At 31.6% G+C, this 17,231-nt stretch overlaps 2 protein-coding genes and 1 long non-coding RNA gene across 3 annotated transcripts; 2 read left to right on the forward strand and 1 right to left on the reverse strand.

Moving 5' to 3' along the window:
* Positions 1–8,807: 8,807 nt before the first annotated feature.
* On the forward strand, positions 8,808–12,023 carry LOC116033512 (magnesium transporter MRS2-3-like). The gene is made up of 6 exons (XM_031276256.1): positions 8,808–9,354; positions 10,064–10,303; positions 10,457–10,585; positions 10,681–10,841; positions 11,246–11,480; positions 11,560–12,023. Exons 1-6 carry the CDS (start codon positions 8,923–8,925, stop codon positions 11,845–11,847), a joined length of 1,485 nt encoding a protein of 494 aa, XP_031132116.1. The 5' UTR covers positions 8,808–8,922; the 3' UTR covers positions 11,848–12,023.
* A 931-nt stretch (positions 12,024–12,954) lies between these two features.
* On the forward strand, positions 12,955–14,090 carry LOC116032881. Its single transcript, XR_004100801.1, has 2 exons — positions 12,955–13,012; positions 13,960–14,090. It is a non-coding gene; the product is annotated as an uncharacterized LOC116032881 (long non-coding RNA).
* On the reverse strand, positions 14,079–15,382 carry LOC116032880. The gene is made up of 4 exons (XM_031275621.1): positions 14,851–15,382; positions 14,647–14,730; positions 14,471–14,550; positions 14,079–14,380 (listed from the first exon to the last, which is right to left on the reverse strand). Exons 1-4 carry the CDS (start codon positions 15,250–15,252, stop codon positions 14,353–14,355), a joined length of 594 nt encoding a protein of 197 aa, XP_031131481.1. The 5' UTR covers positions 15,253–15,382; the 3' UTR covers positions 14,079–14,352.
* Between the last annotated feature and the right edge of the window lie 1,849 nt (positions 15,383–17,231).

A 17,231-nucleotide genomic window follows, 5' to 3' on the forward strand; every position in this document is an offset into this window, starting at 1 on the left:
TATATATATATATATATATATATATATATATATATATATATATATATATATATATATATATATATATATATATATATATATATATATATATATATATATATATATATATATATATATATATATATATATATATATATATATATATATATATATATATATATATATATATATATATATATATATATATATATATATATATATATATATATATATATATATATATATATATATATATATATATATATATATATATATATATATATATATATATATATATATATATATATATATATATATATATATATATATATATATATATATATATATATATATATATATATATATATATATATATATATATATATATATATATATATATATATATATATATATATATATATATATATATATATATATATATATATATATATATATATATATATATATATATATATATATATATATATATATATATATATATATATATATATATATATATATATATATATATATATATATATATATATATATATATATATATATATATATATATATATATATATATATATATATATATATATATATATATATATATATATATATATATATATATATATATATATATATATATATATATATATATATATATATATATATATATATATATATATATATATATATATATATATATATATATATATATATATATATATATATATATATATATATATATATATATATATATATATATATATATATATATATATATATATATATATATATATATATATATATATATATATATATATATATATATATATATATATATATATATATATATAACTAGTATTTTCGCCCATGCGTTGCACGGAATAAATTTGCTATAATATTTTAAGAATATTTGGATCGATATAAAATTATATAAATTATAACATCAAATATTATATAGCGCAATTGATGAAATTTGTTGGACCGATTATGTTTTCTATGTTTTCCACTTTTCCTTAAATTAGAGAAACTAATTGTCCAATTACCCTTGCGATCCACAAATAAATTTTTTATTATATATTTAAATAATAAAAATAAAGATAAAATTATAAAAAAATTTAATATTGAACATGTACATTTATTTGATTATAAGATTTGTGCATTACTCAATTAATTGAATAATATATGACTTGTTTGTCTACAATTATCTTAAAAAGATCAATATGTAATATGACTTATGTAATTATATTATTACTAAATAAATATGGGAAAATTTAGAAATAATTTAATTATAATTATTATAAAAATAAATTCAAAGACCAATGTTTAGTTTAATTATCATAATAATTATTAGGCAATTATTAATAGTCAATTACACTAATATATGTGTAAGTATACTTTTATAACTTAAGTATATTCATGTTCACTGTATCGCATTGAGTTTTTTCTTCCTCCTCGATATTTGAATGAATTAATTGTAATTATTATAAATAATCTAACAACCCATGTTTAATTAATTTTTTTCAAGTTTAAATAATTTAAAGTTTTTAAAAGGAAAGTGTAATTAACTTTTTCAAAAGTTTTTTAAAATTAATTTCCAGTCAATTAGTAATGTCCTTTTCCCTTCCAATTTGCCTAATTTCCATTTCTTTTTTCGTTCGAATATCTTTTTATATTTTTAATTAATTAGTAAAATCAGTTTTCTCTTCCATTTTATCTTTGCTATTGTTTGGACGGGAATTTCACAAAGAATTATTTTATATTTATTATTAGTAGTATAGATATAGAAGTATAGATAAGTATTTGAATTATTATTATTGGTGTAAATAATAATTAATAAATTATTTTTTCTTATAAAATTAGGCCGAATTTGTTTTCATTATTCACAATTATAATGGTTTAATTATTCTCAGAATTTGGTAAATAAAATTTTGTTACCAATTAAACTTTATTAATTTTTTTACCAATTAATTAATAATATTAGTTTGTGCAGTATAGAACACATCCAGTATAGTACAAAATTTTAAGAAGAATTTACCAAATAGTTGATTGATATCCACTCCTCCGGGAGCCTTTAACGATCCAAAATCTTTGAATTTGAACATGTGTTTGTAAATAAATGCAAGTTCCCTAAGGAAGATCATGAAATTTAAAAAATAAAGCAAAAAGCTGAAAAAACTCAAAAAAAAAAAAGAAAAAAAAAACATCATACTAACAACATAAAAAATGCATAACAATAAATACAAAATAAAGCAATATGACCAAACATGACCATGATTTTATTTCTATTAAATAAAACAATATACAATTAAGCAATATTAAATAAAACAATATCTTGATCGCAACAACATAATTTGCAGATTTGAAAGTGGGGAGGTCTGGAATAATTGCACTGCGTTCTGCGTTTCTCTTTTAAAATCCACAATATAGGATTAGGCGATCCAAAATCTTTGAATTTGAACATGTGCTTGTAAATAGATGCAAGTTCCCTAAGGAAGATCATGAAATTTAAAAAACCAAGCAAAAAGCTAAAAAAACTCAAAAAAAGAAAAGAAGCATCATACTAACAACATAAAAAATGCATAACAATAAATACAAAATAAAACATTGTAGAATTGTAGGATTAGATTAGAGATTTATATAAGGTTGTATCTTATTACGATAGAATTGTAGTAGGATAGGAATTGTGATACAATAGGAATTGTAATGTAGAATTGTACAACGAATAAGAATATAGGAAATAATCGCATCCTAAATATTGTAAGACTGTTTTGAGCGGGAAGCTTAAAGTGAGGATTTTGTTTTTATATATATAAAGATAAAGATTATAGATAGATTATAGATTATAGATAGATATAGATAAATATAGATTTTATTGTTGATTCTAATTGATGACTGCAGGTATACTAATACGAATGGAGGGAGTATTATAACAATGTACTAATCCTAATGTATAACAATGTTTTGATGCTATATGATTTCGTGTTTTAATATTATTGTACTTTTAATATTATTTTATTGTTTTAATGTACAATATTTTGGGCGGGAAATAGGATTTCGTTTTGGAGGATTTTGTTTATATATATATATATATATATAGATATATATAGATAAAGATAAAGATTATAGATAGATTATAGATAGATATAGATTTTATTGTTGATTCTAATTGATGATTGCAGGTATACTAATACGAATGGAGGAAGTATTATAACAATGTACTAATTCTAATGTATAACAATGTTTTGATGCTATATGATTTCGTGTTTTAATATTATTGTACTTTTAATATTATTTTATTGTTTTAATGTACAATATTTTGGGCGGGAAATAAGATTTCGTTTTTGAAGATTTTGTTTTTATATATATAAAGATAAAGATAAAGATTATAACAATATACTAATCCTAATGTATAACAATGTTTTGATGTTATAGGATTTCGTGTTTTAATATTATTGTACTTTTAATATTATTTTATTGTTTTAATTGTTTTAATGTACAATATTTTGGGCGGGAAATAGGATTTCGTTTTGGAGGATTTTGTTTTTATATATATATAGATTATTATAAAAATAAATTCAACGACCAGTGTTATTATCATAATAATTATTAGGCAACTATTATTAGTCAATTACACTAATATATGTGCAATTATACTTTTACTTTTATACTTTAAGTATATTAATTTTCACCCTATCGCATTTAGTTTTTCTTCCTCCTTCATATTTGAATGAATTAATTGTAACTATTATAAAAAATCTAACAGTCATGTTTAATTAATTTTTTAAAGTTTTTAAATAATTTTCAGTCAATTAGTAATATCCATTCCCTTTTTCAATTTGCCTAATTTTCCTTTTCCATTATGATTTTTTTATATTTTCAATCAATTAGTAAAATCAGTTTTCTTTTTCATTTTCCCTTTAATATTGTCTGGGCGGAATTTCACAAAGGATGATTGACTCGGGAGAAAGCCACATACAATTGACCCTGACTAAAGACCGATTTTTTTAGCAATAACCCAACGTGAGTTAGTGTTTGGCCTTAGCTTTTGTTTATAGTCATGGCATATGCAAATATCAATGAGAATTGTTTATGCTGGAACTTGAAGGACAATCAGTGGTTCTGCCAAATCAACATTATAGTAAGGCAAGACAGAATCCACGTGCTCCTCCCATAGAGTAACAATGAGCCGACTACCCCTGAGTAGTGAAAACAACAATGAGCATGATGATGCCTAAATTTATACTTAAACAAATCAAAAAGACATCCAAACAAACACATACCGAGAGTCTTCAATGACAAAATCAATCAACCTTTGAGGATTTGAATTAACTTGGACAACTTTTTGCTCATTAATGAAAACAACACGGCCAATCAAATCTGCAAAAAACCAAACAAAAGATTTGCAATAAATGACCTTTTGTATCATATATTGCGAAACTAAAATTTATATATTTTGTAGCAACTAAATATTTAAAGTATTAATAAGGATGCATGTATATTTAATATTATTTTGGTCTGGTAAAATGTTTCTTGACAAAAGATTTAAAATTGGCATTCATGAATGTATACTATTAGAAATTTAGTATAACAAAAAGAAATAAAAACACCAAAAAAAAGAAATTTAGTATAACAAAAAGAAATAAAAACACCAAAAAAAAAAAATTTAGTATAACAAAAAGAAATAAAAACACCAAAAAAAAAAAATTTAGTATAACAAAAAGAAATAAAAACACCAAAAAAAAAAAATTTAGTATAACAAAAAGAAATAAAAACACCAAAAAAAAAAAATTTAGTATAACAAAAAGAAATAAAAACACCAAAAAAAAAAAATAAAAACACATCTAGTATAGAATAAGATTTAAAGAAGAATTTACCAATTAGCAGTTTAACATATTGCTATCCACTCCTCCGGGAGCCTTCAATGTTTCTTGAACTTAACCACAAACTCTTTAGGGATTTGTAAATGGATACAAGTTCTCTGAAGAAACTCTTTAGGGATTTGTAAATGGATACAAGTTCTCTGAAGAAACTCTTTAGGGATTTGTAAATGGATACAAGTTCTCTGAAGAAAGAAAAAAGGGATTTGTAAATGGATACAAGTTCTCTGAAGAAAGAAAAACAAATATTGTAATGCTCTCCATGTGCAAATATTAAATATGGCTACAGTGTTCACTACAAAATGCCAACCACCGCAAAATTTACACAACCTTTTTTCCTCTAATTCATAGAACAAAATTCGGCCACGATATAGTCACAATCTGCTCTCCCTAATTTATATACACTTTTAAACTTAATAGCATTTACCTGGGAGTCATGGAGTAAGCACTCCAGTGTGTGTTGGTTGATTGTGGAATGTGGATATTCCCTTGACAAATAACAACGCATTAGCCGGAGTCTAATACAACTCCTTCTCGTCTTGGGAGATAGGTCGGAAGCAGAGACAAAAACAGACCCCATTAGTGAAAGAACAATATTGTTGAAAGATGTGCGTGACAATATCGTTTTACTATTTCGATTTGTGTGAGTAGGTTATAAAATTTCTAATTGATGAATGTATTTATAATACGAATTGACGGAGGAATTGTAGTATAGGAATTGTAGAGGAATTGTAGTATACGAATTGTATTGGAATTGTAGTATATGAATTGTAGAATAGTAGACTTCATTTTGTAGTATTGGATTTCGTGTTTTAATAGCAGATTTATTTGATACGAATTGTATTGGAATTGTAGTATAGAAATTGTATTGTTTTAATATTATTCTATTGTTTATACGAATTGTATTGGAATTGTAGTATAGGAATTGTATTGTTTTAATATTATTCTGTAGTATTGTATTTCGTGTTTTAATATTAGATTTATTTGATACGAATTGTATTGGAATTGTAGTATAGGAATTGTATTGTTTTAATATTATTCTATTGTTTATACGAATTGTATTGTAATTGTAGTATAGGAATTGATTGTTTATACGAATTGTATTGTAATTGTAGTATAGGAATTGTATTGTTTTAATATTAGTATTGTAATTGTAGTATAGGAATTGTATTGTTTTAATATTATTCTATTAATTGTAGTATAGGAATTGTATTGTTTTAATATTATTCTATTGTTTATACGAATTGTATTGTAATTGTAGTATAGGAATTGTATTGTTTTAATATTATTCTATTGTTTATACGAATTGTATTGGAAATTGTAGTATAGAAATTGTATTGTTTTTATATATATAAAGATTACGCAAACCATAATATTAGGAATTCTATTTGAATTTACAATTGTATTAGGGATATGAATTGTATTACCATATTTATTTACAATTGTATTAGGGATATGAATTGTATTACCATATTTTACAATATTACGCAAACCATAATATTATAGGTTACCATATTTTACAATATTACGCAAACCATAATATTATAGGTTTGTTTTGGAAGGAAAGTTAAAACTGAGGATATTGTTTTTATTAATAGTATAGATTGCATTGCAGAGAAATATATATACTGGATTATTACCATTAGTAATTCTAGTCTAGAATTGTATTACGAATAGGAACGTAGGGAAAAATATATTTTATTAGGAATTTTATTTTAATTTAGAATTGTATTAGGGATAGGAATTGGAATTTTATTTTAATTTAGAATTGTATTAGGGATAGGAATTGTATTACCATATTATACAATATTACGCACACCAAAATATTATGTATTACCATATTATACAATATTACGCACACCAAAATATTATAGGTTACCATATTATACAATATTACGCACACCAAAATATTATAGGTTTGTTTTGGGCGGGAAGTTAAAACTGAGGATATTGTTTTTATTTGTTTTGGGCGGGAAGTTAAAACTGAGGATATTGTTTTTATCTAGTCTAGAATTGTATTACGAATAGGAACGTAGGGAAAAATATATTTTATTAGGAATTTTATTTTAATTTAGAATTGTATTAGGGATAGGAATTGTATTACCATATTATACAATATTACGCACACCAAAATATTATAGGTTTGTTTTGGGCGGGAAGTTAAAACTGAGGATATTGTTTTTATTAATAGTATAGATGAAAACAAATATAAGAGTTTGAGATAAAAAAACAAAAAAAAAACAAAAAATCCCAAAATTCTTACATTTCAAAAAATATATATATTTTACTTAAACTATCTAGATAGAAAAGTGGTAGCAGATTTACTGACTCCCCGTAATCTAGGCTTTGATTTTGACCCCGTCTCTCAACATTAAATCGCAGCCATACAATTGTTTAGAATATATTAATTAATTTAACACAATTAATTAATTTAATTTAAATCCTGCCCAAGAACATCCACAGTCCACATAGTGTGAACTGCATTGACAAAGTCAAGACACGGCACACCAGATCTTCTAAACACTCTCTTCTAAGAACTCTCTGCATTCTAAAACTATACACACACACACACACACACACACACACACACACATATACATACAACCATTTCCAGAATCAGAAATTGCAGAAAATCAACCCTAAACTGCACATATGAAAGCAAAAGGGATAAAGAAGCAATCAAGCAAGCTAATAAACTGCATACTGAGAGCACCGGCTATGGTCTTACGCAAAGCACGAGAGTTTTACGCGGAAAACCTGACCGGATGTACCGGTGGAGGCGTGTTCGGTGCTCGCCGGGATTTCAGCGCGGAGAGGCGGAGGGGCGAGGCGGAGGAGGGGGACGATATGGCGGTTCTCCTCCGCGCGGCGTTTCCGGAGATGGACGTGAATCGGAGTTTGCTGGTGAGGAAGAAGGGATCGAGGGGAGTTGATCGGAGTTACAGCGATAGGGTTGGGAGAATAGGGAGGATTGATGAGAATGAGCCGTGCGATTTCATGGAGGTTGATGAAAGTAGCAGTTATGGGTGCAGAAGCTATTCTAATCTCATGAAGCATCTTGGTCTCTAATTTCTTCATTTAGATTTTAATTAGTTAATTAGTCATGTTTCTTGATTTAGATGTCTAATCTTATAAATATTGAGAAACTCTAATCCTTTACATTCTAGTCATAAACTTTTATTTAAAATAACTTTTCTTTTTTTGTTTAAAAATTATATAGCATCGAAAACAAATTCTTTTATGTCGTTTTGTGAATGATATGAGTAGTTCTTGACATTTTCGACTATGGTAACATTTGCCTATTTATTGGAATTTCAGTAATTTCTTGATCACTCTTTCATGATATGAAGATATATGTCAAATTTGAATATATCACAATGGATAGAGGTCATTATTGTTGATTTTATGACTAATAATCGGTTATGCGGGCCAATACAAAGGGCACTTAGAGCTCAAACATATTTTTAGGGAAAAAAGTTAACTAGACCATCAAATTTTACAACAAAGTGCAATTAAGATTATGAACTTTTATAAGTGCAATTAATTCAGCTCATGAACAAGTCATTTTTGTGTATTAGAACTCCAAAATCGATAATTGACCTACAATAGCAGGTAACTCGACATCGATGGACACTTTGACGACCTCAACATCGATGACACTTTGATGACTATTTTCCTCATATTTTTATTGTTTTTATAAATTACTAAAAGATTTAACTCCAGCACAGTGTCCAAATGACATTTATACACTCCAAAGCTACCAATAAATGATCCTCTTAAATGCATTTAATTCATAACTGCCTCCATCACTTCCTAAGAAAATTAGTAAATAATTACTACCTAATATCTATACCTATTTAAACAAAAAGTATTTATAAATATAGATATTTTTATACTTGCTTCCTGTTTTCATGCAACTTAAAGAGTAAAATAAAAATAAATGAATGGAAAGCATGATGTAAGCACAGATACACATCACTCGTAATTTTGGTAATTTTATGGGAGAACGGTGGCGATCCTACTTTTTAACTGAACAGTTCAGTTACGGACAGTGATGAAAGGCAATCCTCCGGCGAAGCTCAACGGCGATTCGCCGGTCGACGATGGAGATCCCCTCCGCACTAACAATCCCTTGCCAGGAGGCGTAATCGTCGGCGGTGTGCTGCGAAAGAAGGCTGCCGGGATCCGGCCGTGGCTTCTCCTGGACTCTACTGGGCAAGCGCAGGTAGTGGAGGTGGGAAAACATGCTATCATGCGCCGGACTGGGCTTCCGGCCCGGGATCTTCGGATTCTGGACCCACTCCTGTCTTACCCTTCCACTGTGCTCGGCCGTGAGCGGGCAATCGTCATCAATCTGGAGCATATTAAGGCCATTATTACAGCACAAGAGGTCCTTCTCCTCAATTCTAGAGACCCTTCTGTTGCTCCTTTCGTCGATGAGCTCCAGCACAGAATTCTGCGTCACCACCAAGCTACCAATTCCCAGGTTTCTCTTTAGACTTTGGCCCTGTTTGGTAAATGCTGTTTGCGGATAGCTGATAGCTGATTGTGTTAGAAGGTATTGTTAGCTGATTGTGTTAGAAGGCATAATTAGTTGATAACATTACTTGATTGTAGAAAAGCGTTTGGTAAATTAGCCGATAGCTGTTTGGCATAATTTATTTTCTCAAAAAGTTAATTGACTTTGTGAATTTTAGCATTTTGGAGTTACAAAAGTTGATTAACTAAACACTTATATTGATTTTTTAACCAATTCAAATAGCTAATAGTGGCCAAATAAGTCAAAATTAATAGATAGGCTAACTATTTTACCAAACTTGGCCTTTATCTATACGAAATGAGTATATATATTGGCTTAAAATGTTCACAGTTGAAGGAAACTGATATAAGTAATTTCTTCAAATTTCAGAATTGCTATTATTTCGTTTACAGCACTGTAATACTTTAGCATGAATTATTAAATTTACCTTTATAAAATTGTTTTGAATTCTGGATTGACATCTTGTAGGTTTAGGGTGGTGCTCACAAACTGTGACTGTTTGATTGAATGACCTTAATCCTTTGCGATTTATGTTGTTTTTCTATGTATATCTCACTTTGTATTTTGGTGTTTGTTTGTTGCTATATGTGTGTGGTGCATTTTAGTTGTAAGTTTATAAGGATTGGTAATTAACTGGTCATTATGATTAATGAAGGAAGCTGGAGTTGGTCAGGATAATGCAGACTGGGAAAATCTGTATGGTTTTGAAGAGCCACAACCAAATAGAGCTAGCCCTCAAAGCTATTCTGGGGGTTTCCCGCCTAAAGACGAGGAGGGTAAAGCAGATGGGAAACAGCAAGCTGGTGAGAATCGAGATGGGCTAAAGCTTCTTCCATTTGAATTTGTTGCACTTGAGGCATGCCTAGAGGCTGCTTGCAGTTGCTTGGATAATGAGGTACTGTAATGCGCTTCTCTTAGTTGAACATTGTATTCATTATACTTTTTCTCATATTGTTGCTGAGTTTTGTTTTGCTTTTTTACTCTCTAAAGCACGATGCTTTTGTTATCTTGCCCCTTCTTTTGTTGCTATTTCCCTTTTTCATTATAGGCAAGAACATTGGAGCAGGAAGCTCATCCTGCATTAGATAAATTGACTTCAAAGATTAGTACTTTGAACTTGGAGCGTGTCCGTCAAATTAAAAGCCGCTTGGTTGCAATAACTGGGCGTGTTCAGAAGGTACTCTAATTAGTTTTCTGGATAACTACCTGGACAACATGGCTTACTTTAGGCTTTCAGTAAATATGTTTAATTAAAAAAATATTCGTTCTCAGGTAAGAGATGAACTGGAGCATCTACTAGATGACGATGATGATATGGCTGAGATGTATTTGACTGAAAAACTTCTGCAACAACTTGAGGGTTCTTCTGTTTCATCCATAAATGAGCAAGATGGCTTGGATGAAGGAGTTATTCAGGAAGATTTGATTGATAGGTATCTAAGACTATGTTTCTAATGTTGTGATGATATATATGGTTGATTTTAGGCATAACCTTCACTCACTAAATGTAGACTGCTTTATAGTTTTACAATTGTATTACTCCAGACAATTTACTAGGATCTCCTCTTTGTTTTATAAATTTAGAAAGACAAAGTACATCCCTTCTCAAAACCATATATGAACTGAGGTAATGGAGATACTTTCCATCTTTGCATCTTCTGCTTATAATATTGCAAAGGTTTATAAGAAACTGGTATATACATAAAATGTGATGACTGTAGTCATGATCATGGCCACATTCATTTTATTTCACTAACAACCCCACTCCACATAGCCTTCAACCTTACCTATCTGGCTATCCACCAAAAGTTTTATTTCTCTTCATTTGTGATGTCAGGATTCCTGCTGAGGTCTCAATGGGAGCAAATACTGGTTCCACCAGCTATGATGCTGATCTTCCTCATATTGATCGCCAGCCTGAAAGATTAAATACACTTGGCCGAGGTAGTCAAGGAACACGGACAAGTACAACACATAGTGCTATTAGCAAGCATCTTGATGTGGAGGAGCTTGAAATGCTCTTAGAAGCATACTTTGTTCAGATCGATGGCACATTGAATAAACTCTCCACTGTAAGTAACCTGCACAGATGCTAAAATTACTAAAGGATTTTTGCTGGTACTGACATTATATAATGAAATTTGTTGAAAGCTCCGGGAGTATGTGGATGACACAGAAGATTACATCAACATTATGCTTGACGACAAACAGAACCATCTTCTGCAAATGGGAGTCATGTTGACAGCAGCAACTCTAGTCATAAGTGCATTTGTGGTTGTGGCAGGAGTTTTTGGCATGAATATTGGTATTGATTTGTTTAAACCTGAAAAAGCTGGGATGCCAGAGTTCTTGTGGACCATTGGTGGTGGTTGCACTGGTAGTATTTTCCTGTATGTGATTGCAATTGCCTGGTGTAAGCACAAACGATTACTTGAGTAAAAGGAGAGATCTATCCTCAATATGGCGACAACATGTATGTATATGGATCCTAAACTGAAGGATCCCAAGTTGAACTTTGTATTGATGCTTGAAATATATGATTGTAGTATGAAACTATGAACAGCCTTTTGTCATGCTTCCTGTGGGTTCTGTGTTATATAATTTCCCTTTATGCATATCGAAGTTTTGTGAAATGGACCATGAGCAGAGTTTAGTCAAGAATTTCTTGCAGGCTAGGTACCATTTATTTGCAACTTTATAACTCATTGCCATCCTTCCCGGTCTACCAAATTGAAATTCCCTAATTTCACAAGAAAACTATTCTTGAGAATGCCGAGCTGTTGTTTGGAGCTATGCCTAGTGGGTAGTTAAGTTGTACAAATCTTATCTCTACCCTCTCTTATGTGCTAAAAAACAAAAAAGATTGAACTGCATGATTTTGCATATTCAAAGCCCATACACCTACTTGACAGATAAGAGTGAAGTAGTATTCTTTTCTGAAGTAAACGCGTACTGATTGGGAATGAGCCCTTGTTAGTTGTTACCAACTTGAAATATTCATTGAGAGGATAAGAAGTTCTCCTCAGACCTCAATCATACTGCTGTAAGAATCTTTTTGTTGGGGTCATATGGTCACCCATGCTGTGCAATATTGCACAGGAACTTTGCTCTAAGGGAAACCCACCTATGCACTCATGCCTGTTTGGCTAATTTCGTTTCTGAAACCTGGATAAAACGATCTGTGGTCCTGTAGATCTGTGTCATGAACCTCCTAACTGCCTTCAACTTTATGACGATATGACAGCTGTCTGAATGGGATTGTAAATCCCCACTGGAAATATTCCAGATCTGATCAATTATTTTAGCAACTTTTCTTGCTCTCACTTTCTTTCTAGTACTATTTGGAACTAATCATGTTTATGTTCTTGAATTGAGTTAAGCTACTACCTATGCTATGATATAAAATGGGTTGATAGGATTTTGGAAACCAACTGGATGTTACCTTTCTTTGCTGCTAAGAATTTCCATCTGAGTATTAACTTGAATTACTGTTTTAGACTATGTTTCCTTACAGGCAATGGATGACAGGATAATGAGGAGTGGAAGCCATTTGCTGTTTTTCCTGTAGAGAAGGCTGTTGTCATGAGAAAGGGAGCAGTCTGAGGTGAAAATTCAATTGAATTTGTTTTTGTTTTTTTAATATGAGAAACAACACTGGAGCTCTGTGCCATGGGAATTGAAGGCTTTGTTTTGATGGTAGTTGGCGGGGCAAAAATGGTCTCCCCCATTCCCTTTTGATACCTATCCACCATGCTTGTGCATAAACATTCAGAACCTAATCATCTTTCTTGTTAAAGAATAAAGAAATGGTGGAAGAACATATAATTGTGAATGACAGCTTAAATGCAGACAGATGCAAGGGAAGCAAACATACTTGCATAAACTATGCATAAAATGATTTGAATATTGGGATCCTTCCAAACTGGATAAAGAGGCTACCCTATAAAATAAGGATGGCATGTAGCCTTGGGTCAGGAAGATCGGCGGCAGGATCTCTGCACTTAAAAAAGAGTCATCAAGATGCATATGAAATATTCCTACATTAATTTTGGCCTTTTCCCCCTCATTTCTGTGCTTTTCTCTGACTGCCCATCCTTTTGTTACATTTTTCATCTTCATCCTGTCTCATATTTTTTCCACCTATAATCAAGATTTTACATTTTTAATTCATTATAGAGAGAGCTTGAATTATTGGGATGTAGTCTTGTCTGGTCACTAAAAGACACTGAGGTTTTGTCAATACTATACCCTCTAGCCAACCCTTTTCAAAGATTTTCTACTACTTCCACTGGATGCTGATTTTTTTTCAAAACTGAGCTTCAAATTTTCAACAAAATCCTACCTAATCATACTTTTTATTTTGCAATGACTGTTTGGATAATATCTTTTCTTACAGGTGTGGTGCATTATTGCTGCTTGTCCTGTTTTGTCTACAAGTTTAGTTAGCACTAAAAACCAACCTTTGCTTCTTTACTTTTTCTTTATTCTTAGTTGTGTGTATGGAGACTTTACTTCTCATGATCTTGTTTTTACTCATTTTTTTAATTGCAGGCTTTAACTAACACTGATTCTTTGGTAGTTTGGAAAAGAGCAATGGCAGTCCATGACAGAACAAGGCTTGAATTGGCATGGTTGCAGACACTTGCACCACATATAGTCATATACAATGCTCAAGAAAAAACTCAGAGCTAAAGTGTTTCATTGATAAGCAAAATCGAATTCGGAGAAACAAGAAATGAGTTTCTTTCTGGCTGTTTCTTGCTGCATTGACAGGAAAACGCAAATAAAAGAAAAGAAAAGAAAGGAAGAGGAACTTTTTTCGGTTTCTTGCTTTCAGATCCAATTCCTATTGCCTTGAACAATTTTCCCTCCTTCCCTCTCTGAACATGGATTAAGCAGCACTGCAGTAGACAGTTATCAACAGCAAAAAAAGATCTGACTTTATCACCCCCACTTCTTCCCTTCATACCACCTGTTGAAAGAATGAGAATCTAATGTTAGTAAATCTTAATCGATATTTCGGTTTCTGGTTTACAGATGGGAGGAAAGTGAATGACTCAACTGATTCTGTACCAGCAACTGGTTTTCAGGGAGTAGAGATGGCATGAAGAAACCATACTGTTCCTGGTATACGGATCTCCCCTGCATGAAAAATTGTTTTCTGATAAGAATATCTGTGTGGATAAATGATTGAATCCAAACCTTATGTAAATGGAATTGAAGGAACATGCATAGTACCTGCAAGTGAGTTGTGGAGTATCCCTGTGAGAAATCCAATACCACATTCTCCACTGAAGCTTGATTGTTGATTGTGAAATTATTCTGCAGAAATGCCATGAAAAAACAACACTTTTTCAGATTCTTGAAAATCTTTCACTTATTGATGCAGGGAAAGAGGGGGAACAATCTGGGCAGGAAGCAAAATAGCAAATACAAACTTACATTACTCAAGTTGAAGATGGGAGAGCTGGCTGTGTCATCAAGAGCAGAAGGGTGTTCCCCGATGCTCCGACGTCGATTTTCCTTCTTCTTCTGCCTCTTCACAGGCAATGCAGGTGCAGAGTTAACAGGAGGAGCAGCATGATAAGAGCAGCCATTGTTGTTGTCATTGCCATAGTCTTCTTCTTCAACAAACTGTGGAGGTCCAGAAGATGCATCAGACACCATAGATAAGTCCTCTTCCTCTTCTTCTTCTTCATATCCATTTTCTTGACTAAACCCCCCTTTCCCTTCAAGAAATCTATTGCCCCCATAGGGAGCCATGTATGAGTTCTCCAAGTATAGAGTCCATCCAGACTCACATCCACTGCTACATTCTGAATCCCCCAATGTTCCATAATCCATTTTTTAAACCTCTGGACTATGTGAACCAAGAAAAATGGGAAGAATCTACAGTAGTAATGGGTAGCCTTCTAAACCACAAGAGAATGCAGAGAATGAAAGGAGGGGTGAGAGTACAAAGAGAGCCTCTGAAGTGTATGACTTTGGTTTGTGAGTAGCAGAGCTCGATCCCTCTATTTAGTGCTCCACCAAGTGGGCTTTGAGGGGGGGTGGGGGTGGGGGTGTGGGGTTGGATAGGAATTAGGAAAAAACCAAAAGGAAATCAAAGCTCCAATCCTAAACCTGTTTTGTCTTGACATAATCTAATCCATTTGTAAGTGAACCACAAAAGTGCCACTTGGTTGTAAACTTGTAAAGTCCTTCGTGGCGAACCCCGTCAATCAGACCAGACACATGACACCAAAACCTAGTTAAACAAAAACGAATCTTTATTTACGAAAAATACATCAGATCAAAACCCGTCAAGTTTTTGACCGTGGGTCGAGTTTAACCTAGAAAAAAATCCATTCTTTTGCATTATGAAATGGGAAATCAAGAAGTAGAGAGAGAGAGAGGGGATGGAACGGAGGCAGACCACAACTCCTTCACATGGTGGACAGCTAGGCACAGTGTACCCTCTTAACAAAACGGGGTACACGTACATCTTCCCTTCCTCAGTACTTGGACACCTATCCATCCCCAGTGTGCAATAGTGACACCATTGCACTAAGCCAAAAACACCCCTCCCCCACCCCCAACCTACCCCCTACCCCTACTAGGGGGGGTGGCCTAGCCTTCTAGGGTTGTTGTTGTTTCAATCAAGTAACAACAGAAGAATTTATTGGCACTGCACGTTCTCAATCCTACTTCAAGTCTCCCTAGTGTTACTGTCGGGTCATTATATTAGAATGATTCTTAGTCTCTCCCTCTATATAATATGGCAAAGAAAATCAAACCAAGTTTTTCTTTATTTGGTTCATTCTTTTGCCCTGTTAGGAGTTTCAAACTCCCCAACCTAACTCCGGTTACTAAGTCGTAAACACTTACTTTCACACTAGAAGTAATCATTATTAATACATTCTGCGTCTGTTATAAAACAAACGCAAAGTTTGTTATAACAGACACGTACAAATAGCTATTTTTGTACTAGTGTTCTTGAATTTACCTGAGAATTCTCATCTCTTTAGTACATTATAAATATTGGGATTCCTGTATAAAATTTAGCAATACCATTGGTTCTATATAGAAACATCACAACTGTTAACAGAAAATACTGAGTTGTCGATTTAATCACACATGTGCTCTTGAATCCACTAGAGAATCCTGTGGTACAGTTGAAAATGTGTTGAGATGTGATGTTTGTGTGCTATTGTGATTCTTGAACATATTAGAATTATAATTATTAAGAAGAAAGTGAAGCAACATGTGTGTTTAAATCAGTGAGTGAGTCAATCGGTCAAATCTAAGGTACACATGCCATTTGACTATTTTAAGGAGCAGTATAATTCTGTACTTAGTATAAATGCAAGTGGCAGTTAAAGACAGAGTGGGATTAAGATTCAAGAAAATCCCAGCGTTGTTATTGTAAACAGATTACATGCGCCGACAAAGCGCTGACGTGGAGTGCTTAGGACACCAGATTATGTCCCTAAAACGTCGTTAAGTGTTGGGTGGAATTTAATAATTAATAAATAATAAATTAATAATTAATGAAGATGGAAGAAGAGAAGAGTTTGACTGTGTTTTGTTGTGGGTTAATGAGGGGAGCTTGATTTTAGCACGCAGTCACACACACACATGTATGCACGTGTGCATATGGCTAATTTCGGAGCTTCCAACAGATTTATACACATGAATGCACGTGCGCACACTCTTCAATCTTAAATGTGCTTTTTGCTTCATTTTTACTTTCTTAATTAATTCATCCTCCTCTTTGCCTTGTGTTCTCCCGGTTCCTAATTCCAAGAATTGTTGGTGTTGTAACATGCTATGTGAATTGTCAA

Source organism: Ipomoea triloba, chromosome 10, assembly GCF_003576645.1.
Source record: "Ipomoea triloba cultivar NCNSP0323 chromosome 10, ASM357664v1".
NCBI classification, from domain to species: Eukaryota; Viridiplantae; Streptophyta; class Magnoliopsida; order Solanales; family Convolvulaceae; genus Ipomoea; species Ipomoea triloba.

Bases quoted from the DNA above. Each gene is read 5' to 3' on its own strand.
- LOC116033512 (XM_031276256.1), top strand. From the start codon at position 8,923: ATGAAAGGCAATCCTCCGGCGAAGCTCAACGGCGATTCGCCGGTCGAC. The intron at 9,355-10,063 runs GTTTCTCTTTAG...TGATTAATGAAG, and splicing joins ACCAAGCTACCAATTCCCAG to GAAGCTGGAGTTGGTCAGGA. The intron at 10,842-11,245 runs GTATCTAAGACT...TTGTGATGTCAG, and splicing joins CAGGAAGATTTGATTGATAG to GATTCCTGCTGAGGTCTCAA.
- LOC116032880 (XM_031275621.1), bottom strand. From the start codon at position 15,252: ATGGATTATGGAACATTGGGGGATTCAGAATGTAGCAGTGGATGTGAG. The intron at 14,731-14,850 runs GTAAGTTTGTAT...GCATTTCTGCAG, and splicing joins CCATCTTCAACTTGAGTAAT to AATAATTTCACAATCAACAA. The intron at 14,551-14,646 runs GTACTATGCATG...TTTTTCATGCAG, and splicing joins ACTCCACAACTCACTTGCAG to GGGAGATCCGTATACCAGGA.